At 31.2% G+C, this 21,057-nt stretch overlaps 1 protein-coding gene across 1 annotated transcript in view; it reads right to left on the bottom strand.

The window, feature by feature from the left end:
- LOC123663850 (protein trachealess) overlaps positions 1 to 21,057 on the bottom strand; it is a 217,843-nt gene that overhangs the window by 32,013 nt on the left and 164,773 nt on the right. Inside the window, exon 5 of the mRNA XM_045598487.1 lies at positions 10,673 to 10,911. Within this exon, the coding sequence (XP_045454443.1) occupies positions 10,673 to 10,911 (239 nt within the window). The remainder of the gene's footprint in view (positions 1 to 10,672; positions 10,912 to 21,057) is intronic.

Genomic DNA, 21,057 nt, shown 5'->3' with positions numbered 1-21,057 from the left:
TGTATTTACATGTTTGCGTATTTTATACTTAATTAATATTTTAAGTATAAGAAAAAATTATAGGTAAGTACAAACATTTCGATTTCTCTTATAGATTTTATTTTATTATTTTATTGATATCTACGAAAATAATATGTAAGCAAAGACGTTATGTTTTTTTTTTATTTCAGGTTGAATTTTCATAGAATAATAGGAACAAAAAATGTAAGTATATTGTTATCATAGGCCTAAACTCGTCAAAAAAAAAACTGCTCTATCACTTATATTTTATCTCAGAAATATTGATATGATATCTTTCAAAAATTATACAAAACTAAAACCGATTCTAAGAAACACCCTGAGAGTTATTTCTCCCTTAAAAATAATACAACACGCGTTGATTACGAACCCTCGGGCACTTGACCGGAACCGAACTAACTAATGAAGAATTACCGCCCTTTGTGGTTTTACTTCGAGAACGAGTATTTTTATCAAAACTATACTTTTATTGACTTGCTGCTTTTTATACATTATTTACTGTGTCTTTTTCATATAGCTTCCTATGTATTAAATTAAATTGTTCATTTATAAAAAGGAAGTGTCCCATTTTTCATTCATTCATTACAGCCTATACAGTCCACTGCTGGACATAGGCCTCCACAAGTTTACGCCAAAAATAACGTGAACTTATGTGTTTTGCATAGTCACCACGCTGGGCAGGCGGGTTAGTGACCGCAGTACTGGCTTTGTCGCACTGAAGACGCTGCTGCCCGTCTTCGGCCTGTGTATTTCAAAGCCAGCAGTTGGATGGTTATCCCGCCATCGGTCGGCTTCTTAATCCCAAGGTGGTTGTGGAACCTTGTTATCCCTTAGTCGCCTCTTACGACACCCACGGGAAGAGAGGGGGTGGCTAAATTCTTTAGTGCCGCAGCCACACAGCAAGCAAGTGTCCCATGTGACGTCATTATTAATTACTAAAAATTGAAAAACATGTAAATAATTTGTAGTAGTATATACTATTAATATGTACATAAACCTACGGGTCACTATAATATATATTAAAAAAATCTACTAACCATAATCTTTACTTACAATAAAGCTGTAATATGTCTAATTTTGTACACTGCCTATACCTTAATGACAATTATAAAGAAAAAAAATTAAAACATCGTTAACCATACAAACGCCCATATGCTTGGACACAACCTTATTACAGTAAAAAAAAAATCACGATAGAGAAAATAATGAATTTAACTAGCCAATTATACGGGCGGATAACCCTTCAACCGGCTGCCGGGGTCGTAGCGACCGACGATCGATACGATATAAAAATGGCTACAAAATCCCGGAAAATGCTGCAGCATTCAGACCACGTACTGTCAATATAGAATGCCGAGCGATGATTGTGATGCACCGACAGAGGGACGAGCAAAAACGGTCTGCCAACAACTGTGGATTGAAAATAAACGCGAACTACGAGTATAGGTTTAGTATTGATATAAAAATTTCCTACTGATTCTCCATGTAAATAAAATATTGAATTTCATACAACTGTTTCGTTGTACCAAACACATTTATTTTGAATATTTTAAACATATTGAAATTGAACTGACTTTACTTTATATAAAACAAAATGTCAACCTCTATAATTATTTAACATGAAGAATATAGTAATATAATTAATATAACATTTTTTTTATTTTACTCTATATTGTTTGCTTTCAGTATTTTCCCGTTGTAATTATTAAATGTAATTTTATTAATGTTTGTTTTATTGCTATGTTGTTTGTGAATGTATATTAGAATATTTTTTAACTATAAAACAAAAACTATTAATTAATAAAAACTATTTTTAAATATCGAAAATATAATAAAAGAAGCATGTTTTAATGAAGTTTTTTTTTCGTATTAATAATACGTATGGGGGTTCGAGAGTTCATTAAAGATGGCTTAGGAAGGGTTAACTTATTGAATGAGACCAATCTATTGTATGGATGGTTGAAAGGATTGAAGAACTTAGTTAATCTTATTTACGAGGTAATGAAAGATATAAACTTCTTGTCGGTATTACAATATCTTTAGAACATTTAATATCTATCTGCATGTTTATTCCGCGTTTCGAAATCGTCCAAAACGTCCAGCATGAAATTGGTAATAGTAATATTATTATTTTAGCAAGCCGAGTCTAAAATTTAGCGCAGGTTTTATTCTAAATAATTACCTTTTTAATTACAGAGTATCTATCTATATATTAGGTCGTAAATCAAAAACTTTGTACCCCTTTTTACGAAAATTGCGCGGACGGAGGAATATGAAATTTTGAATGCCTATAGTTTTGTATAGAAGAAGATAGTGATAGAAGGAGTGCAGAATGCTAATATTTTTTTTTAAATTATGCATAAAAATACGTTATACAATGAAAAAACATTACACACTCTACCACGTATTTGACACACACACGCATATATACTCTTTTGTTTATTATTATAGAAGAGTCTTTGGTAACAGAATCTTAATAATGTTCAAACTTATAATTTAAATTGATTATAGTCGTCTTTATAATACCATATTGCGTAAATAGAAATTTAAAATATGTCTTACATAAATAAGAATGTGACAATCAAAAAACATTATAGTAACAGACGATTTCAATATTTCCAGTTTCTAATTGAAAAATGGCTTGGGAAGTAATACTAAATGAAACGAAACGAACGAAAAATTGTGAAATACCAATATTTCGCCTGTGCCCAAGTCGCGACACATTTTCCCTTATTTATTGTTATTTTTCTATTTCTCTGGCAGATGTTCCGTACTATGATTTACGATAAACGTGTATTAGGAACTGGAATTATAGCGGGCGGGTCATTTTTCTTTCATATGATTTTTATAATCATGTAATACTAATGTTTTTGATAGTACTGCTCTGTACTATAATTAAACTTAAGCGTCCTACTCTTGTGAATAGGCGTTTCTACTATGAATGATAGGGCCTGAATTTGCATTCACTAATCACGCACGACATATAATTTATGTGTAAAAGTCTGAGTCAATCTTTGTGATTACTACAGTAATAAGCCTTTCATAATATTCACTTGTTGTAATGAGGCATAGCTGCATTTATTATCAGTGTAAAGTACATCAAGCATGTCCTTATTGGTATACGTTTCCAAATCTTTAATCCTTAATTCATTTTTTCTGACGATGAATCTACCGCTGTAACAAAATAATTTAATATTTAATACAATAAATAAAAAATGAAAAGTCAAAAACTTGTTAACATACACCACGTCTGATATCCACGAACACCAACACCCTACTGCAATAAATCAAAGGTGCTGCCGCCAAACGACAATATGGGGAACAAAACATGTGTTTACCACCAAGTTAATTTGTCGAATTTATCTGCTTGTCTCTTGTTATTGTATTGAGAAATATTGCGTTTCGCTGAGTTATGTGTTTAGATTCTAAGATAGCCTGCCTGCTATTTTCACCGTACACTCTCATGTGTGGAGAGCTATCAATTTTATATTACCACGGTAAGGTAGAAATACGCATTGGTTATTAGAAAGTAGTGGTTATTTGATAAAACCTATCTCGAAATCTCATTGGAAATATTGTTGGGTGGTAAAGTAAATGTTACTGTGATTTGGTATATTTCTCAAGAGCTAAACTTATTCATTGAAATTCGTTGGTTAATAAATTGTGCCTTCAAAACGTTTCGTGAAAACACATATTCATATAATACCACTCAACTGTGTTAGTGTAAGTAAAATGTATATAAATACTAGCTGACCCAGCAAACGTTGTTTTGCCATATATATTATGAAAATTTAGGGTTGTATGTATTTTTGTATGTTGTATCATAAAAAAATAGAAATTAAAAATTTTGTCTAAAAAATAAAAATAAAAATTTAGGGGTGGACTACCCCTAACATTTAGGGGGATGAAAAATAGATGTTGGCCGATTCTCATAGATACCGGATAAGCACAAAAAATTTCATCAAAATCGGTCAAGCCGTTTCGGAGGAGTATGGCAACGATAATTGTGTTTGCTCGCAAACGAAAAAAAAACCGACTTCAATTACATCGAAGAGTAATACAACGTAGATCGACGAAAAAATAGTAATATTTTGTTCGTATTCCATATAACGCGACATTATAAAATTGTAGAATTATATAATGTTCTACTGTTATTTCTAACATTTTGTTAGCGACATGATTGTAGGCAGAAATTTCATAAAAGGCCCGTCCTCGATTCGCGCGAAGCGCTGACATCGCTTATTACGGCGGGTTTTTTAGTTGAAGCGGATTTATATTGAATTACGGTTTATGTCTTTTTTATTAAAAATATGTAATGTTCATGTTTTCACACAGCTCCGATGCACGACTGGACTTTACCCCTTCAGATCAACTGTCTAAATAGGCACAAAAAGGCTTACTAGTCTAAGAAATATATTATTACTATATCAAATTGTAAATAAATGAATGCAATAACGCCATCTATCGGAACCTAATTGCGTTATTAGAAAACGTCTGAACGCCATCTCTAACAAGGTCATTCGTTCAGTAGATTTTACTGTTCAATTTTTTCATTCCGGGGCCTTAAATGAAAATCGATTCTTAAGGAGAAAACTCCAAAAACAGTCAAGTAAATACGCCATATCAGATATAGCTCAAAAAGTTCGAGTCAAATCTCAATTATATTTAAATGGGATCACATGACAAGCACCACCTATCGATTAAAAAAAGAATCATCGATATCGGTCCACCCAGTAAAATAGTAATGAGGTTAATATAACGTTGGTCGACGTAAAATAGCCAAGTAAATACCCAGTATTAGCGATAACTCAAAAATTAAAAGCTCAAATATATTTATAACGAATAAACTGCTACTCTCTACTCTAGTGGAATATTGTAATTTGATCGATAGTGAACGAAGTAATTTCATTAAATTTTGATAGATGGCGTTGTGGCAAAGTATTGAACATGACCACAGTCGTCTTAACATCGTCATGTAAATACGTGTCATCAAAGATTACTCAAAAATTGCTCATTATATCTCAATCATATTTAAAACGGACGACATGACAAGTATTAGCTTTTAATTTATACAAAAAAGATTAAAATCAGTGTACCCAGTAAAAAGATATAACGTATAATACAACGTAGGGTGACGAAAAAACCGTCAAGTAAATACGCAATATTAGATATAACTCACAAATTACTAATCAAATCTCAATTAAATTTGAATGGGACCACGTGACGAATAGTAGCTTTTAATTTATATAAGAAACGTCAAAATCGGTGCACCCAGTAAAAAGTTACGAGGTATAATACAACGTAAGGTGACGAAAATAATGTCAAGTAAATACGCGTTATCAAAGATTAATCAAAAAGTAGTTATCAGATCTCGATAAAATTTATAAGTGACCACATGATAAACATCAGCTTTCGATTAAAGTAAAAATTATCAAAATCGATACACCCAGTAAAAAGTTATTGCGGATTTTCAAGAGTTTCCCTCGATTTCTCTGGGATCCCATCATCAGATCCTGGTTTCCTTATCATGGTACCAAACTAGGGATATCCCCTTTCCAACAAAAAAAGAATTATCAAAATCGGTACACCCAGTAGAAAGTTATGTGGTATAATACAACGTAGGTCGACGAAAAAAGCGTCAAGTAAAAACGCATTATTAGATATAATTCGAAAAGTAGTTGTTAGATCTCAAATAAATTTAAATGGGACCAATTGGCACACACCACCTTTCGATTAAAACAAAATTTGTCGAAATCGGTCTACCTGGTCAAAAGTTCTGATGTAACAAACAAAAAAAAAAAAAAAAAAAAAAAATACAGTCGAATTGAGAACCTCCTCCTTTTTTGGAAGTCGGTTAAAAACTGTGACACGAGAATTTTATATATTAGATTAGCACGCTAAAATTTATATGACACTTACGAAAAAATTATTCTTATCTACAGTTATAATGTTATTAATTAAAGTCGCTTAGCCAAAGAAACGCTGTAAAAGACGGATGAAGCCTATATAGATAATTAGGAATCATAATATTGTTACACTTGAACGCTATATTCATTAATACCCAGTAGTTTCTTTGACATAACACATATGCTAATTAATTATAATGTCATATAAATTTAAAACCCTTTAATGCATTTGTAACTGTGGATTATCAGCTCGTATTTTTTTTTTTCATCATTAAAATATATTTACCTAGATATGTATTCTATTTTTTACAGAAACAATGCATTTGATTTCCAGTGTATTACCAATGTACTCATATACGTACTAATATTTACTTCCGATCTGAATATTTATACATATGTGTCTTCATAAGATAATAATAATTAGTCCTAATTGTTATAAGCTTTTGAGCTTTAAATGATTATTTTAACACCATTTATCACACCAAAATTATCTGTCATCACTTCAAATGCTTCTAAACACGAAATAAATGGCATTTATTTTTATGGATACTAAGTTGTAGCCATAAATATTTCCATAATTAGATTGAAGGTATTTTAAAATAAAAGAAAAACACCAAATGGGAAGAAAAAATCCATATTCATGGTGTTTGTAATGGAGCGAGAAATTGACTGGACCAATGCATAGACCTTTTACGGTAGAAGTATCCAACGCTATAAGTATTTAAGAACTTCATTAAGCCTGTTAATAGATCAAGATAACATTGCGATAACGATGTAAGATTGCAGAGATAAATGTAGATGTAATTACTGCAACACTTAAACCAAAAGTAGTAAGAAATTATTTTAAGAATAAATGACAGTTTCGGAAAACACAGCACAGAATATATACATCTTATTTACGATATATATATAATCTATATTTTTTTTAAATTTTAGATTCATTCAAATTAAAAATTTTGTAGAGCTCTACAAATGTTTCGTAAAAAGTAATGCACAAAATGGTCTTAACTAAAGTTATTTCAATTCTTTTTTTTTTTTTTAATTCACTCAGGCGGTCGAACTTTACATTAAAATATTAATTAGTCACATTGTATTAGAATTATTTGTAACTTCTTTCGATTAACTTTAAGCATTATTTAAATGTTAAAAAGATATTCTTCACTATATCTAGTAAGTGAATAAATAAATAAACGCTTCACACTCAACGGCCCCTAGTAGGATTTTCTTCTGAAATAATTGTAGGGTTATATTTTATCATAAATAGTTTGAAAACTGTTAATATTTCCGACTGTTCCCGGTTATTTTAAAAAAGTTTTCGATTCATTTATAGAATTTTAAGTTTGACCGAGATATGTAAAAATGTAAAGCATGTAAAAAATTATTAAATAATTATTACACTAATTATCATCAACAAATAAATGTGTTAGCGATTTGAATGATAATGTAGGAAAAAAAGAAAGTTAAGTTAAAGAGATATTCGTAAATCTTAATTCAACGCGATATCGTTACATCCGTACTTCAACGTACTTCATCAACACGAGACTCTTAGCGAATATTAAACTTTAACCAAAGCTAGTACCGAAGTGGTGTACCAATTAAACGGGCCAGACAAAATCGTCAAACGAACCCCAACGATTTGAATAAACCAAGTCACGTTCGCCAAATAAGCAACACTAACAAGCGGTATATCGCTTGCACTGATTGTTAATTGATTAGATTAAAAATTTTGGTCCAATTCGCGTCCCATTGTTACACCGGGGGATGGCCCCGGCGAATAATTACATGTTTTATTAGCGACGGTGTCGTTTACAATTTACTTTACAGATATTAAACATCGTTTTAATGTTGAGAAAAAATATTTCATTCTGTAATAATAAATATATTTTAATCAGGATTATGAATTGATTTGATACATAAAATATTTTTAGATGTAGGAAAACAATAATCCAAGAAGAGATTAATCCAAGAAGAAATTCTTTATAGTAAAATTATTTCATGAATCTTACATTTTAATGAAATATCAGTACCACAACCCGTTTTTCCTCAACGGACAACGGTTGCTAGGCACATTCAAATAATTCACTATATTTGCAGTTTCATTTACTTAAATTTTAATAAAATTAGCGTTGAAGTTATTTAGGTTTAAATTAAAAGACATTTCTCATAATAAAAGCATAAATCTATGTACTAAACTAGATAGAGTTGAATGGTTTTTAATTTATATCATAAACCCTAATTAAATCGTTCAGTAATCGTATGTATAATTTTAAATGATTTTTGAAAATACTTCATAATATATTTAGCGCATTATTTCACAATACGGAAAAATAAGTAGCTTAAACAAAAACGTCCTACAATATAAATGTACATCATATAAATCTCACAGGTGACATTTACTTACAAATCGTTGTACTTTCTCAAAGTACCCTCCTTTATTGCTTACGTGAGCATATTGGAAACTCCATTGCCCCAAAACATTTTGCTCTACAATTTTGACACCCCTAAATGCGCAAGTTTTATTGTCGAATATTTTTTATTTTAATACCGCTATAGACTATAGGTGGGTTTGAAAATTGAGTTAAAATGACAGTGGCATACGTAGTGATTCGCTCCGCGGTCGCATTAAGCGTATTAGGGAACGAAATTGGATTTGCGCGGGGCGGTATGTTGGTACACTTGTTACGAATTTGAAGCTCACCCACTAAAAAACTCTCTGTTATATCGTATTCATAGCATCATCATATATGGCGTGTAGAAATATTCATATATAACATAATTTTTTGTATTATATTTGTTATATTCAGTTATCAAATGCAACGATGTATTATGAATATTTCGTAATATGTTAATCAAATTACGTTGTACAATAGAATGCTAAGGAATTTGAATCTGCAATCAGATTCATAACGTAGAATCTAATGAGAAGAATCATCAAGAATGCATTACTATTTTGAAAGTAGTCGATACTTTCCATTGTAATTATGAAAATAATCATTATTTCATAATATTAATACAGTCCACTTACTCACTAGGTAATATTAAATAACATATGGGAATTTAAAATGAAACAATATAATAGTGTATTTGTCATAAAAATACCTATAAATATCTCCAAAACACAATGCCAGCGCATTTGACAATCAACCGCATACAATGTGTCACGTTTGCACAGTAAAACAAATCTTAGTATTTTTTCCCGATAGCGTATAGGTAATTTATTTATTTGAAGTATTGTGGTGAATCAGAGTCCCCGAGGCGTCTTTATTTGCGTGCACGCTTCGCTTGTCAATGTTTGTGATTTAGTTGAGTTTTTTTTCTTTTTGCCAAATAAAAATTATTACGTCTCACTGACCTCTGTCACATGTAGGACGGTAGCAAATATATATGCAGTTTTGCAAACTAATCTACTACGATTTATATTTCATTTGCATGTAACATACAATTTCATAAGATATTTGTGAAACATATAAATTTGGATTCTCTAATCCCCTTACAAATTTTTTGATAATTAAGTTAATATGGTCAACTTGTCCTATCGACTAGCCGATTTTGACTAGCCCTTTGTCGCAGTTTGTAGTAGCTCGCTTTCTGCTCCGCTGGTTATTGGTTCGATTCCCGCCTGAGTCTGGGCGTAATATTTATATTATATATTTATATATATGTACTAGCTGCCCGGACAGACTTCGTTCTGTCAAAAGTTAATAGATTTTTATTTATATAGATTATTTTTTAATTTTTTCTTTTTTTTTAAAACCAGGTATAAAATAAATTATACGATTTATAATAATTTACAATATATAACAATTTTATTTATATTGAATAATAAGTTACAAATCTATAATAATTTGATCCTTTAAATAAATTTACCCCAAAGAATACTAGTGGAAGATAATTGAGTGCGTACCGAATTAGATTATTTCTCTTAATTAGAGTAGATAAACATGGCGAATACTACATTACACACATTCATAGAAAATATAATATTAAATGATAAATCAATTTTTTAATTATTACATACAAAAAAAATTAAACGATAAGTTTAGCAACCGCCAGCGCAACAACCAAGTGGCCGCCAACCCAAACCAGTGGTGTGACCGTTGTGGCAACGCATTGTCCTACATAATTAAGTAGATGTAAATTCTATAAACACATAACCCTCTTTTATCAAGTCGGTTAAAACTTGTACAGTCTAAATCTTGTTAAACTGCCTGTACCGCTCGTAACACGGTTAGCACCGACAATGACTTGACGAAGGGAAATCTGATTTGCGAACCCTCCTCCGTTATTTTAAAGCCACTCAGTCATTTTGCATAGTTTTGAGGGGAGGGACGTTGTCTTTGAGTAAAATGTTGTACTATTTTAATTTATACTACTGTAAAATTGTATTATTTGAACCATATGAGACGGAATGAATTAGTCGATAAAAGTATAATGTCGTAAGTTTTACAACAAATAGAAGTGTTCTGGTATAGCATGATCGAAGTTGATATAGTAATGTGTTTAGTTAAGTTTTCTGACAGTATTAGGGCCTTTGCAGTCTAATTCACTACAGTTTAGTTCGGAGTTTAAAAAAAGTCCCTGTCAAAATTTCCAAAAATATTGTACTCCTAATTTGTTGTTACTTTATATTCTTTTCACACTCTCCTTCTTTGGTTCAGTTCTTATTACAAATAACATGAGCCTTATAGTGATATTATAATATTTGATAAATTTAATTTCATTGTAAAAATAATAAAACATTGACAAACCTTTTAAAGTTTTACTCGTAGGCGGCGTGTCGCGACTCCACGGCGGATCGCCATGTCCGGAAAAATCCCTTAATTTGAGGTAGCTTATCGTCAGCCTTATGATTGATGCTTTGTCTAGCTGGCTCGTGATGGCAGCAGGGAGAGGCAGCATCTTCGCTAGTTCGTAGAACTCGTAGTTCTCTTTGCCTCGCCGGGAACGAGCGGCGTCACGACTTTTTTCTTTTCTTAACTCTAGGATGCTGTAAAGAGATTTTATGTTAGTTATGGGTGTTTTAAATGGTTACCAAGTAAATTTAGGTTAATTTTTTTGTTTATAATATAAGTATTAGTTATGGTTATTACAATGTTTATAAAAGATATATAGGTAAATATGTGCTTTTTTACGAAAATAAACGTCATGTAATTTTTACTAATTTCAAGCATGTAAGGTTCTTTTTATATATGTACTGTGCTTAATTTTTAGAAATCGTAATGATCGCGTCTATATTTTTGGATAGCTTAGAAAATGTAAGAATTTAATTATACGATGAGTATAAGTAGTTTCAATTTTACTACAAAGTGTTATTCAAAAACACTATTTCATAAATAAAAAGATAGAATATCGTTAACAAATATCTTCAAACAAAATAATAAAATTCATTTTAACAAAATAAATATTTGTATAAAACTCATTACAGTACAAAAATTCACTTAAACATAATTTTAAAAGCACATTTCTTTCCTTAATAAAAGTTACTGTTAAATCGTAATAAGTTAGCAGGTGGGTGTTCCGTAGAACGCCACTCCCACGGGCGGGGTCGCTAATGAATTTGTTTTAATGAGGACGAGACGCTTGGTATGCAAAGAATTTTAACATAGCGATATTTAGTCATTTACGTAAGTTTCAATAAATAAAGTTGTTTGCAGTAAAAAAATATTACATGCTTTAATACAAACTAATATTTTTTTAATTTATATATTTAATGCGTGTTGCAAAGAAATGAACATTTTTGCACTTTTTTTTGTAATTTTTTTACTCGTCTCGTCAGAAAAGTAGCCAACAAATTGTGTAGGTAAAATCAAGTGGGATGTCTAGTTACAGTATATTAACATCTCTCGTAATAGGTTAATGACATATCATTGATTAAAGCAAATTCTGTTTTTCTATCTTTTTTCGTAAGTTGTAGACATTTCATTAAATATAATGCTTAAAAATGCTACGATTATGAGAACCTCAATTTTTTATGTATCTTAATTTGATCACATAAATTTACTGAAGTAACACTTCTTTACGCACATTTGACTTGGAGAGTAAGCTGGTGAATGCGTGACGCGAGCGTTACGAAAAGTGTGATCGAGCGAGACAAACGAAGCAAGAGAGCACAGCGAGCACATATTTTCTTTCTCTCTTTCTCTCATAGCCAGGTATGTTTCGCATATGTAAGACACAGTGCAGGCTTATTCCTAAGGAAGTTTTGCTTCAGTCGTGTGGTACAATTGGTCTAAAGCACACTCGTATTTCAGACTAAATTGAGTAATTTGAATTAAACAAGCGTGTCAGAGTGAAGGAACATCTTTTACAGGCTAGGGTTAGTAGCAAGTGTTTGAACAACTTTTAGAGGCTTGACTCCACTATATTAGTACCATATAGTACTAAAATTTGGTGTGTAATTGGTACTACTTTACTTTACTATATTTGTTTTATAAGGAGAGAAGCAAACCATCATCATCATCATCATCAGTTCAGTCGATCACAGTCCACTGCTGGACATAGGCCTCCACAAGTTCACGGCAGAAATGGCGTGAACTCGTGTGTTTTACCCATAGTCACCACGCTGGTCAGGCGGGTTGGTGACCGCAGGACTGGCTTTGTCGCACCGAAAACGCTGCTGCCCGTCTTCGGCCTGTATATTTCAAAGCCAGCAGTTGGATGGTTATCCCGCCATCAGTCGGCTTTGTTCCATGGTGGGAGTGGGACTGTGTTATCTCTTAGTCGCCTCTTACGACACCCACGGGAAGAGAGGGGGTGGCTATATTCTTTACTACTGTAGCTACACAGTAGAGAAGCAAAAATTAAGGCTTATTGTTAGCATCCCTTCTCAGTCATTAGCTGCCTCGTCATTTCTCGTTTTCTTTTAAATACCAATACAGCTAAATACTTTATTTTTGATGTTTGTGGCTTGTTACACAATTAACGCCGTGATTGATAATATTTATTAATTTAATTCAAGCCTCTAGTGTCTTGTTATCTACAGTTCACAAACTCTTCTTAGTACGAGTATGTAATTACATTGAAATAAAATTTATTCAAAGTTAAAGCCGTTATTATGTCGATACTCATCAATGTAAATTTGACAAAAATATTATTGTTTTCTTTAAAAACATTTTGTTTAATTTAACCTTTTGTACAAATAAAAATGTCATTAACAATAAAATGCAAAAAGTAGCTACATTAAGGCAGTAGCTAAGTTTAAGTTTACGGCCAGGGGCGCTAAACCCGAGGTGCGGAGTAAGCGGTTCCCTGATGGGCCTGGTTTACGATCGAGTTAGATTACCGACTACCCGAGAGACTCAGCTTTATTGTCACCTGAGTAAGGTCATTTGGAAATGTTCGTGACGAAGCTGTAATGTTTTCGCGTCTTGAAACTTTGTCAAAATCATTGCACGAAGCATACAAATCATAGGAGCATTCACGTTTTTCATTTTTTTTTTTTATTTGTGCTCTTTTTAAGATTTTATTCTATATTATTGCTGAAAGGGCTATATTACAGAAATTGCTGCTTTTTTCTGCATTTAAAAAAATTGTAGTTGAATTTGATAACAGGTAACTGATAAAACCTTTAATATGTAGTTATTAAAATATTTCAGTGAATATATCTGGTATATATTAAAAACTGATAAAAATAGTTTTTCTTTGTTCAATGCATTGCATATTTTCGTCAATATTTTGGTTTGCATTTAAAAGTTTCAAGCTAACCGAAATAAATAAAATCACAAAAAAAATTAAAACCCATAGTTCCCTTATCTAAAAATAACTACAGTTTAGGGACTAATAACTCTTAAAAAATAAAGAAAATCTTTACGTACCCTTTAAAAGATATACGATCAAATTTACCGATAACGGTACAAAACGGTTAAAGTATAAAACAACCAGCCCTTTGAGCTTGATTTAATGTTTCTCGAGGGTCAGTTTTGACCCGTCGTGGCATTAAATTGTTTAAAATAACTTTTCAGTGACCGAGGGTTGACCGTCCCTATTATGTAATAGCTTAAAACATTTAGTATTCTCAATGCTCTGATTTCTTTACTCTACCATTATATTATTTTATATTTTACGGGTAAATATTATAATGTAGTTAGCTATAATAATAGGGATGTGAACATTGAAATTGATTATTTTTCAGAGCTGATTAAAACATTACATTATTATTTCAATTGCACGTAATTTCGCGGTGTAAGAAATACTTCTATGGAATTAATTTACAATTTATAGGTACATACATAATTTTATTTAAGCCCCCATGACCCCCTCACCTGAATCCGCCCTTGGTAACAGTCAACTGATATAAATACCAATATATTTTTTATAATTTTATGTATACACAATACATAGTCCATATTACATTTAGATTGGTGTTGGAAATCAAACTTATCACTCTGGAGTAGAAATCACGAGAAGCAGGATTGGCAACCTCGCTAATAGGTCAATCATATATAAGTACCTATATACCTACTAAATATATAATACCTATTATGTATTTAATGCGTTATAGATATTTGTCTTATTTCTTAAATATTCTTTTACAAATGTGCTAAAAGTATTCTTTTAAGGTAAAAGAACTAGTTGTATTATTATTATTGTAAACATTACTTAGCCTTTTTATTCCGAATACCTGTTCCCCTATAAATTCTCCTTACTACTAAGATCACTCCTATGTTTTCTTTCCGTCCAATTTTTATGACGGACCTCCCTTCATTTTAGAAGTGGCTGTCTTTAAGTGTTCACGTACTTGTCCCGACGCCCAGTACACCTGGGAATCGAACCCACAATACGCTACTAACGCCTTGACCCCCTTGAATATTCAGCCAATGAACTCACACGCGAAATTCTACCTTACCTATACAACTTAAAGTATATATTTCGCTGACGATTGACAATCGCATTGGTCAGCGTTGATTGGAAAAGGTATAAAGAAGAACGTCGTAAGTAAAAAGAAATTTTACGCGAAAATCGACTCTATCGTGTTGTAACAGAGGCGATATGTTGCTCGTTATAAAAAAATAGTGCAAATTGAAATAGCCGGGGAGATAGATGTACACGGAAATCGAAGCCGGCTAGGTAATAAAATGTCGTCCACTACGCAACCGTAGCGCGGGAGAAACGACTAATGTTCCCGGGACAAATTGAGTTGTGCCCGGGCAAGAATTAGTTGACTCTAGGGAATCCTTGCATAGCATGATGGAAATGACAGTTCGTCTATTACATTTAAATGTAGCTAGCATCACGAATAACTCACAGCTTAAACAAGACGTAAGTTAGTTATTTCAACAGAAATTATTTTTTCAAAATATCACTTCGATGAGTAATTGTTAATACAGGGTGTTAAAGCTACAAATAGTAATACTGTTTATTTTAATTGTTATTACAATTAAAACAAATTTATAACTCTAAATATTGAGTTTAATTATTCTGGTTTACGTGTTGTTGCGTGTTGTGTTATTGTGTGTTGTGTTGTTGTCCTTTGTGTCGTATGTACAATTCAAGATATAATTATAATTATAACTTTTAAAATATTTTATTGAATGTTAGTCAGTGTAATGGATGCTCTTAGCAGAATATTTAATGTATTACGTAGCCGGCTGCCCAATTTTAAAACTTAGTAGGGACAAAAAATTTTTTTTTAATATATTACACGACTCCATTGGAATGAAAAATGCTAAAAAATCGATTTCAAAAATTTTGTCCCTTGCAGTGTTTTGAAATCGGGCAGCCGTAGAGCTCATGATAAGATTTACATAACTGTACCTATAGTACACAAAACTAACGATTCGAATACATTCATTCATACATTTTTGAAAAGGATTTAGAAAAGCACTTCTAATAGTCGAAAAGTAAGAACTAATTTATTACAAAGTTATTCCTTCAAAAATATAATATTCTCTTAATGAAATCTTGCACTTTAACTATTACACAGATTAATCCATCAGGTAGCCGGAGATAAATATGGTCTTTCCGGCCTTTTATGTCATTATTTATTGTGATCTGTCACCTTTGAAGGGTTAACATTAAAGGTCGACACTTCGATTAACCGTTGCACCGATGTGAGTCTATTCGGTTGTATAATCTCTTGTTATGGGTCTTTAATACCCTGCCTGGGAATTTTTAAGTATTTTCTGCTTGAATAGTTGTAAATCTAAACATTGGTTTTCATTGTTGTGGTTTAATGTGATCGATGTAATGCATGGGAATTTAGAGCTATTTATTTACAAATAATAACAAAAAATGTAGTACATGTTTTTTTATTTTTTTTAATAATTTAAAACATACTTAATAAACAACTTTATACTACAAATATTAAATTCGTAATGTTTAAGTCAAATATTAGACTTGTAATGTTTGAGTGTTTAAAGTTATGCAAAAGTATTGCCCATATTGATACAAATTTTATCTCCAAAGATTTGAATTAGTCTTCATTTATTGTCAATCTTATTTTACAAGATTGCGGTCAACGTTTAAAAAAATTATTACTAATTGAAAAATCGTAAAGTGTAAAATGTCTTATAATTCTACTTCAATCAAATAAAATGCTGGTGAGAACCTCATAGTAAGAAATATGACATGTATTGTCAGCAAGTGGTTACGAAAAATGAGCCACTCGAGTTCAATGGGGCATCTTTATGGTGACGACAATATGCTTTTTAATATTTTTATGACTATGGGGCTGTAAGTGGGTATTATAGATGATTAGAGACAGTTACAATTGCGTATAAAAGTTCTGGATCACTGCGCGGGCTTAATCATAGATATTATTAATACTTTTTTAGTAAAAATTGGCATGTTATTTAGAAGCAAGTTTAATATTGATTGGATATTTTAGTGTCCCTAACACAGAACCCTAAGTACGAGTTGAGTAACTAATTATATGCACATATTTCTATAAATATGTTTATACATTATATTTGTATACCTACAATCAACTGATTACTAACCGTGAAAACTGGTAGTAATAAAAATGTCAAATCTATAACTATAGCAAAGAGTTAAGGAATTTGAGGTTTCATCATTATTGAGATTTAATACATCAAATCACAAATTTACCTTATTTTAACTCGTTCTCAAAATAAATGAGATGCCGTTACAAAAATTCGATACAAAGTAGTAGGTGTAATAGAGTTAAACGGAGTGAAACTTTTCAAAGAGAAATTCACACCCTATAAGCTAAGGGTCGGCTAGCTTTCTTTAAAAGCGGCCATTTGAGCCCCCGGAATTTAGTCAACCGTCCAGTCCCGGGGGCCTTTAAGACCCACGGTCACTTGGAAGGAAATTCGCATAATTCAAAGCATTCCAGTGTTAGAATTTCTATAGAAAAAGAACGAATACAAGGATGATTTTCATATATTTGTATTTTACAGAGGAATCAATTAGGAGGAAAAAAATATCTTACAAAATGAATAATCCAATAATTCAAATAGATAATAAGTACATCATACGAACATGTAAATTGTATAAAATTGTTTTTAAATACTAAAAAACCTTGTACCTACATTATATTATATTTCTACTAACATTAAAAAGTTAATTATATATTTTTTAGTAATAACGTTTATTCTCAGTTATTAAAATTCAATTTCATAAGCTTTTCTTTTATTTATTTTGAGTAAGATTACAGGCTATAAAATATTAGCCTATGACTGATAGAAGCAGAATAATAATACGTAGATAAGCTAATCTGAAATTCTTAAAAATCGAAGCTAAGTTTATTGGAAATAAATTTTATAAAATACAAAAAAATAAACAAATTTAGAATTTTAATAAATTTTATTGAAACTATTTTAACAAAATCTCGTTAAAAATCTAAACTTTTGTAACTACGCGAATATTTATTAATTAAAATTAATAATATTAATATATACGTACTTATTAGCTAAAACGACCAAACAAAATATTTATCCAAAGGGCATAAGAGCGTGAAGGGTGACTATTTGACATAGGAAATGAAAATGTCATCGGCTTATTACGCCTCGGGATTATTGATATGGCCGACGATTATTTTCGCAGTTGTAATCTGTGAGTATAATGTCATAATGACAGCCGCCATCTTTGATTGCATAGATTGTTTCGATCCGTCTGTCATTATACGTTCTTAAGTTAATAAGGACATTCTAATAACTATTTGGCGTGGAATTCAAATCGATTCGTTCAAAAATATGAAATAATTCCTTGTAATTATTTTTAATACGTACGTTCACGGTAGAGCTGTATTGAACATAAATACATAACTCTGAAACTAAATACTTAACAAAAAGGAATGTCAAAATTTTGATTCTAAAAATATAAAATTTGCTTTGAAATTTAAATTTCGAACAATGATGATTAATTATAGAGTAAATAATTGTTTTTGCTCGCAAACGAAAAAAAACCGACTTCAATTACATCGACGAGTAGTACAACGTAGATCGACGAAAAAATAGTCAAGTAACTGCGCGTTATCAAAGATGACTCAAAAAGTAGTTATCAGATCTCAATAAAATTTATATGTGACCACATGACAAACGTCAGCTTTCGATTAAATTAAAAATTATTAAAATCGGTACACCCAGTAAAAAGTTATTGCGGATTTTCAAGAAGTTCCCTCGATTTCTCTGGGATCCCATCATTAGATCCCGGTTTCCTTATCATGGTACCAAATTAGGGATATCCCCTTTCCAACAAAAAAAGAATTATCAAAATCGGTACACCCAGTAAAAAGTTATTGCGGATTTTCAAGAATTTCCATCAATTTCTCCGGGATCCCATCATCAGATCCTGGTTTCCTTATCATGGTACTAAACTTGGGATATCTTCTTTCCAACAAAAAAAGAATTATCAAAATCGGTACATCCAGTAGAAAGTTATGTGGTATAATACAACGTAGGTCAACGAAAAAAGCGTCAAGTAAAAACGCATTATTAGATATAGCTCGAAAAGTAGTTGTTAGATCTCAAATAAATTTAAATGGGACCAATTGGCACATACCACCTTTCGATTAAAAGAAAATTAGTCGAAATCGCTCCACCCAGTCAAAAGTTCTGATGTAACATACATAAAAAAAAAGAAAAAAAATACAGTCGAATTGAGAACCTCCTCCTTTTTTGGAAGTCCGTTTAAAAACACCAATTTAGAGTAAAAATCCATTAGCTTGTCAATTTTAAGCCTAAATATTACTGTGGTTTTTAGAGTTAAAAAAATGTTTTCTGTAATTGATGTTATGTCAAAGGGTGTGAAATGGTAGACGATCGGCACGATTGGAAATATGCGTGTCCAAGCAGAGGTCACGGCGACCATTGCTGTAAGAGGTAGCAACTATAGCGTAACCGAGATATCGTAATACTTTAAGATTTAAGTTAGAAATATGAATTAATTTTTTTTATGATACATGAGTTACAAAACTAAAAAAACCTTTTCTTAATTACGTTTTAATAATAAAAAAATATATTAAAATATACATAAATACATGATAGGTACATTTGTCTTATAATACATTTGTCATACACAAAATTACATATTTTTCCGAAAAATTTGTTTCATTATAATAAGTATTTTTAAGGTATACTAACTATCAAAACTATTCAATTTATACACTTCAAAAATAATCAGAGGGCTACGTCTCCTGGGACATTCATTTTACTTGCACCTTGGAGATGAGTTAAATATGACTCGGCAAATTTCGGAACGACCTCGTGACTTTGAATAGTCCTCTTTCACTTATCAGGGTTACTAAGCACAAATATCAATGAAATTCTCTTATATTTAAGATCGAACACCTAAGTTCTCTATATAATGTTAAGTCTTTTAAATCTTTTAAACTATGGATAGTTGAGCTAACAATGTATTTTCTTTTCATACTTTATTTGTCTCTTAAAATAAAATTAAATAAAATAAAAATATGTTAACTAACAAAAGTACAAAGACGGTCTTATCACTAAGAGTGACATCTTACAGAAAATCACTATCAATCAATTATTACTGAGGTTAAGAAGGTTGTTGTCAATCTAATAAAATAATTTCTATAATATTCCAAATAACTTTAATACGATAGTATTGTTGAATGTTATATTAACGGTTGAGAAGAAGACGAATCAATCAAAAACTATAATTAATTGTTCTGTAAAATGACAACGCCACTTTGTCCATGAAGTCCACTTTTATACAACTAGGTCGGCAAACAAGCGTACGGCTCACCTAATGGTAAGCGATTACCGTAGCTCATTGACGCCTGCAACACCAGAAGCATTGCAAGTGCGTTGCAAAGCCCCAATTCCTTCCAGGAGCTCTGGTCACCTTACTCAACAACAAGAACACAATACTGTTCGAAAACAGTATTATTTAGCTGTGATCTTGCTCAGACGCACTTGAACAAAGCAACTTTCGTTTGATTTATTTATTAATCCAAATTTACTACATCTTTTCGCAATAATATGATTAAAAGAAAAAAAAAAACTTCATCACTAAGGTAACTATCAAACAAATCCTAAATAGATCTTTTATCCTAAGTAGTGCAGTATAAAATAAGGTATCATACAGATTTTGGTGACTAGTCTGTAAAAAAAAAATATGTATAATATTTATGATGAATAATAAAATTATCATTTCAAAATAGTAATAAAAAGTATTTTTAAGCGTAATTCTTATCCTATTGTAGAATCATGTGCCTTATAACTACAGTTATATGACGTCATTCACAAGGTGAATCTAGATAATTTTTTATCACACGAGTGTGGAATTCGTGGGTGCGGGCTAACGTACTTAATATATATAACCTAACTACTATTGCTTACGTTAATTTAAAACATATCATATAGAAACCCTAACTGTATAAATAATGAGTTTTAGTTAGTTGTTTTTTTTTGTAATTGTTACCCTAAATCTGTCCGAATACCTTACCGTCCATACCAGAACCTACAAATAACTGCTCTTAAGCTAATACCATATACATTAAATAAGGAAAAATAAAAAATTAAGGAATTAGAAAACGGTAACACATATTTACACTGGTAAAAATAACATCAAAATTAAAAATATTTTTTTTTACTAAAACCGCAATTTATTCTTTTTTGATACTTCGACTTCTGTGAACGTATTTTTTCAAAGACCCATACACACGCACTGGTTCATTTGTCGTAGGATTCTGAACAAAAATAAATAA

The sequence above is a fragment of the Melitaea cinxia genome, chromosome 21 (assembly GCF_905220565.1).
Source record: "Melitaea cinxia chromosome 21, ilMelCinx1.1, whole genome shotgun sequence".
NCBI lineage: Eukaryota > Metazoa > Arthropoda > Insecta > Lepidoptera > Nymphalidae > Melitaea > Melitaea cinxia.
The sequence above is the reverse complement of the archived record's forward strand: the minus strand, read 5'-3'. Positions and strand labels throughout refer to the sequence as shown.